General features: G+C 61.4%; 1 protein-coding gene across 1 annotated transcript in view; it reads right to left on the bottom strand.

Moving 5' to 3' along the window:
* The window catches only part of TNKS1BP1 (tankyrase 1 binding protein 1, 182kDa), a 23,912-nt gene that overhangs the window by 15,823 nt on the left and 2,258 nt on the right, over nucleotides 1–5,831 (bottom strand). The window contains exons 2-5 of the mRNA XM_010842228.1: nucleotides 5,562–5,669; nucleotides 3,872–4,502; nucleotides 2,363–2,456; nucleotides 433–439 (exon numbers count right to left, since the gene is read on the bottom strand). Coding sequence (XP_010840530.1) covers nucleotides 433–439; nucleotides 2,363–2,456; nucleotides 3,872–4,502; nucleotides 5,562–5,655 — 826 coding nt within the window. The 5' untranslated portion in view covers nucleotides 5,656–5,669. The remainder of the gene's footprint in view (nucleotides 1–432; nucleotides 440–2,362; nucleotides 2,457–3,871; nucleotides 4,503–5,561; nucleotides 5,670–5,831) is intronic.

A 5,831-nucleotide genomic window follows, 5' to 3' on the forward strand; every position in this document is an offset into this window, starting at 1 on the left:
TAGGTGCTGGGATGGTGGGTTCCCTGCAGCCGCAGCTGCCCTGGGCTCAGCTGGGCCCCGAACACCTAGCAATCCCACGACATCCCCCTTCCACGCACCCCCACCTCCCAGCTTTCCCACCCGGTCCAGTCCGTCCTCAAACCTCCCCGCCTCACCCAGGCTCTCCAGGCTGAGGGCCTTGCTATCCCTCCCCGAGGACTCAGAGACCCCCACCCAGGCACCCCACGCCCCGCCGCCAGCACGAGAGCCGTCCCTGCTCAGAGCTCAGGCCAAGCCCTCCTTTCTGTATCCAGCATCACAGATTTTTTTCCTTCTCTACTGGACCGTTTCCATCAGCACACAAACTGCTCTCATTTCTTCTGGCTTAAAAAAAACACACACATGCTGCTGTCCACCCCTCCCATCCCTCCAGCTACACCCCTTTCCTTAAACCCGGGCTCTGCGTTCAGCACCTCTTACCTCAACGCCTTGGGCCCAGCCTCCGCTGAGCCCCCTCCAAACGGGCTCCCTTCTTCACTTTGCCACCCCGCCACTCTAGCCAAGTGCAGCCAAGAACCCCCTTGCAACCCCCAATTCTCAGGGGCGCCCCTTGACCACCCGCTCCAGTGCCTCCCCCAGCCCGGGCAGCTCCTGTGCTCCACACCAGCAGGGTTCCCTCCCTCACCTCCGCTCCTTCCTGCGTCTCCTGGGCTCCTCTGCCAGGCCTCCGTCTCCCTCCCACACCTCACGTCCCTGCAGCTCCGGACTCAAACACCCCACTGACCCCCTCAGACCCCGTTGGACGAGGCGTCTCCAACTCAACAGATCCAGAAGCAAGCTCCTCTGGTCCCCTTCTCTGTAAAGGGTAACCTCCCGACCACTTGGGCCACAGACCCCCAGTGGCGCCCTTCACTCTCTACTCACTCCCGGCAGATCAGCCTGCCTGCAAGTCCCGTTCCCTCCACCTTCACACCAGAGGCCCACCCCCCCCCCCCCGCCCACCGTCTCCCCCAGGGACTGCCTCCAGGATCCAAAGCACCATCGTCTCTCACCGGGGTGACCCCAAGAGCCCCGACTGGCCCCTGCCACTGCCCTTGGCCCCTGGCCAAGATCTTGGGCAGGGAGACTCCTTGCAAATGGAGCAAGGTCATGCCTCTCCTCCAGCCCCTCAATAGCCTCTTTCCCTCCTGCAAGCCAGCGCTCCCCCAAGCGGCCCATCGCCACCCAGCTCTGCTGTCTCTGTGACCCAGACACCCCAGTCTCCTCGCTGGGTGGAGCCCACGTCCTTTGTAGCTGCAGCTCCCTCTGCCAAAAAGGCTGTTCCCCAAACATCCAAGAGCTCACCCCATCCCCCGTTTCCTGGCAAGAAATGCCCGTCACCCTCGCCCCAGGACCCGTGCAGGTAGGTATCCCGGGGGCCTGTCTGACGCTCTACCTGTCTGCCGGTTCACAGGGCTCCCGGTGTTGGAGTCTGCCTTCCTGCATTAGAAGGCGCGTTCAGCGGGAGCAAGGGCTTCCCTCCTGGCTCAGACAGTAAAGAATCTGCCTACAAGGCAGAAGACCTGGGTTCGATCCCTGGGTCAGGAAGCTCCCCGAGAGAAGGGAACGGCTACCCGCTCCGATATGCCTGCCCAGAGAACTCCATGGACAGAAGAGCCTGGTGGGCTACAGTCCACGGGGTCGCAAAGAGTCAGACACGACTGAGCAACGGACACACGCTTCCCTGGGAGCAGGGGGACTGTGGATACTTTGCTCGTGGCTGTCTCCGCAGCACCGGGATCACAGTGGATGCTCGATAAATACGTTTGGACAAATGCACACACTCATGTCTCTCTCCCTGCCGGACGGGACAGCCTCCAGCTAGCAGGGGCTCTTGGAGCAAGACAGACCACCCTTCGCGTCATTTACTCAGGAACACAGACTGTCCGCCCCAAGCACACCGTGAGCAGAGGGGCTGTAACAGGAGACCTCTGTGAAACGTTACTTCCCCTCTTCTGCGAGAGAGCAGACCTGGCCAGGGACCGTGGTGGACTCAAATCCTGCCTTTAGCCCCTGGGCAAGTTATTTGGCACCTCAAGCCCTGGCATGCGCACTTCTTGCGTGGGACCTGAGGGGCCTACTGGGCCAGAGTTATGACTGGGGTTACGTCAGTCAATACCCCCGCCCCCCCGAGGTTGCCCAGCAGACAATAGGCCGTCCAGGGCAGTCATCCTGGACACTGTAGGAGCCTCAGGGCCTCAGCCACACTTAGCCAGGGTGGCCTGGAAATTGAGAAATATAAGTCCTGGGGCAAGTCACGTAAACCTCCTCCACAGCCTCTGTTTCCCCAGCTAAACTGAGGGCGGTGGGAGAGGCACAAACGAGACCCTTCCAGCTCAGAGACTGCGTCGTCGGGTGGGGAACTCACGTCGGTCGTGGGCTCAGACACGGCCGGCTGGGCCAGGTCCCCGTTGAAGGTCAGGTCCGAGGGGGATTTCCTGTGAGGGAGAAAGAAGGGAGACGGAGGCACAGATCAGAGAAGCCTGAGGCTGGTGGAGAAGGAAGGTGATCAGGGGTCTACCCGATGACCGGAACAGAACCCGACATGCACCCCGCCAGGGCACGTCCTCCCAGGGGACAAAGACCCTGGTGGCTCCCAGAGAGAGCACCCCAGAGGCAGCAGGTGTGTCCCACCTGCATGTCACGGGGTAAGCTCCCCCCAACCCCTCTGGGAAGAGCCTGCAGGGCCCCAGAGCCCTCGGGGCTCCTAGTAAGACCACCAAGCCCCAGAGCCCTTGAGGGGTTAAGGTTCTCCAGGCCAGGGCAGCTGGCCCCTCCCCAGCCAACGCTTCTGGAGACCTGCAGGGGGAGGAAGACAACCAGAGGGATTTTGCAAGGTCGAGGTTGCTCCTTTCAAGCCAGGCTGGGAGCAAAAGAGAAGGAGAGCGGAACCCAGCCTGGACAGGGCGGGCCCCCTGGGAGCCCAGGGGGGACAGGAGGCCTCAGACGCCCACACTCCCAGGAGAGGCTGGCAGGCAACGAGAGCGAGGCTCTGGGCCTCCAGCTCGGCTCAGACCTCAGCAGGGCCTTCTCCGCAGCAGGAGCGGTGTCAGCGGGGCCAGAGAGCTACGGGGCCTGGGGGGCAACCGGCCCAAGCTGGCACTCCCTGCCCTGAGGGTATTCCAGGCAGCTGGGACCCTCAAGCCTCCTCCCCGGGGCCCAGGGACACGTCCAGGTCAGGAGCCCCCAGGACACGCTGGCACCGGCTCTGGGAAAGGGGATGCCACACGCAACGGTCTCTAACCCAGCTGTGCGGCCTTTGCGCTCACACCCACTGGCCTGGCGTCAAGGGGCGTTCACTGCTTTCCTCTCCCGTCAGACTTCTCTTCACGGCCAGGCTGTGCCACACACACCCACACACCCCCCAGCACCTGGCACACCACTGCACCCACAGGACGGGCCAGCAGTTAAGAGCACACACTGGAATCAGAGAGGCCCTAATTCTAACCCCAGCTCTGTCTGTCACTTGCTAAGGGACCAGGGGAAGTCACTTTTGAGCCTCAGTTTCCTCATCTCTAAAATGGGCCTAATATTCCCTTCACTACACAGGATGGCTGTGGATTAAGTGAGGCAGCGTTTGGCTCTCAGTATGAAAAAAGCACTGAAAATAAACTTCCACGCTATACATCTGAGTTCTCCTACAAACACATGGACTCTGTACAGAGAACGACTACAGAATAAAGCACACACTAACTCGGTCTGCGGGGGGGGAATGGTCCGTGACTCTGTCCAGGGTTGGCCCGCATGCACGCAACACAGCTAACCTCCAAGGGAAGATCACCATCTCACAGGAGACTACCCACCCTGTCCTCCAGGCTGGCTGCAACCAGACACACAGCCCCCCACCCCTCACCTCTGCTCGGGGGTCTTGCTGGGCTCCTCAGGGCAGTCGGCAGGAGACCCCGCAGGCCCCTCCTGGGACCATTCCTTGGAGAGGGTCCCAGCGTCGTCCCTGGGGCCTGGGGCCACGCCGTAGCTCCTGGGACCGTATCTGGAGCTGCCGTCGTGGTTGAAGGTGAGGCGGGAGCCCCAGAGGCGGTCGGGGCTAGCCGGGCCCTCCTTCCTGGGCTGGTCCATCTTGGCCAGGATCTCCTCCACAGTGGGCGCAGCGAAGCGCTCCGAGGCTGGGCGGAAGGGAAGGGGTGCCTTGCGCACGCCCCCGGGGGCGGCGCATCGGGCCGGAGGGGTCAAGGGGGGCGTCTCTTCTTTCCCAGGCTCCTCTCTCCCAGGCTCCCGGGTGGCTTCTCCGCCAGCCAGGGCCTCGGCCGCAGACCTTGGCGCAAACGGAAGGGGCCGCTTGTTGCCGCCGTAGGGCTGGGGTCCCGCCAGCATGTTCATCTTCCGGGCAGAAGGCAATTCGGCCAGAGGACCCCGGGGAGGCCGAGGCCCAATGGGCACCAGCAGGCTGGGCTTGGCAGGCAGGGCTGGCTTAGCAGGCAGGGCTCGGGGTTTGGGCTTGACAGGGGGTTTGGCCCGAGGGTCACCTACCAAAAGGAAAGGGCTGGTTGAGCCAATGTCAGAAGAACAGGAGGCAGAACTTCACCTCCCACCCTATGGACTCAGAATGTTCCTACACCCTTCCAGGTACAAGTCAAATGTCACCACTTCCATGAAGGCTTCCTGGATTTTCCAAACACATCCCAGAAACATTTTCCCTCATCTCCAAATTCCCAAAATGTCTAGCCAGTCACCCTTACAAGTGAAAAGCCATTTAAGGGCCCAGCTGGCAGCTATTTCTCACTGTACCCACTTTACACCTAACACACATTCTTACCAAGTGAATGACCAGATGAGCAAACGAGCTAATAAATGAACACCTGCCTGCCCACACCAGGCAGTCAGCCCACCATCTCCCCCAGTCTGGTCCTTCCCTCGAGCATGCCACTCTGCTAAACTACATCCACAGCAAACTCGTTCTCCCAGCTCAGCTTCCCTACCCTGCCACCCTGCTGCCCCCCTCCTCCGGGGCACACCCAGGCCACCTCCCCACCACCATCCGCTGTGTGACCAGGAACGCAAACTCACTATTGACCTAAGCCAAACAGAAGGAAATCTGCTACAGAAGGGAAAAAAAAGACCAGAAACATACCTTCTATATAAGGCATTTCAATGCCAAATAAAAGACCTTGAATTACTCGTGGCCACAGCCCTGCTAATAGGATATTTTATCACCCACTCATTCCACTCAGTGCAAGAAAGGCGTCTAGACAGGGAGCCAGGAGGCCTGGGTTCAAGCCCATAGGTGCATACCCTTCCCCATCCCCCACCCCCAGGCCTCAGTTTCCTCCTCTGTCAAACAAGTTGGTTGATCTACATCCTCTCCAAGGTTAGCATGTTCTCTGCTGGAGAGCTGTGATCTCAGACAGTTCCGAAGGGTCTCCACCAGAGCGCAGGACCTCTCAGGCTCATCCCGCTTGTCCTCAGACTCCTCCCTCCCTCCCCAACAGGGTCAGCCTTCACCCACTGGCCCCCAACACCGAACGGGGGTTCGGGCCTCTGGCCCCCTTTCCAGCCAGCCCGCTCCACCTCGCACCCACAGGTACCTCGCTCGGACCCAGTGGATACCAGCTCCTCGTCCGGCCCGCGGGGCGCTGGGGAGGCCATGGCTGCGCCTTCCCTGGGAGCAGACACTTGCATCACATGCGGCAGACCTGGGAGTGGGGGGCAGAGGGGTGAGCTGGGGGCGGCGGAAGACCCAGGAAAAGAGGGAGAGCAGAGAGATGGCCAGAGAGCTGGGCGCTGGCAGCGCGCTTGGAGAGGGAGTCTCCGACTTCTGGCGGCCGACGTCTGGCGGCCGGGGCGGGACAGGAAGC

Source organism: Bison bison, unplaced genomic scaffold, assembly GCF_000754665.1.
Source record: "Bison bison bison isolate TAMUID 2011002044 unplaced genomic scaffold, Bison_UMD1.0 scf7180017864173, whole genome shotgun sequence".
Classification (NCBI taxonomy): domain Eukaryota; kingdom Metazoa; phylum Chordata; class Mammalia; order Artiodactyla; family Bovidae; genus Bison; species Bison bison.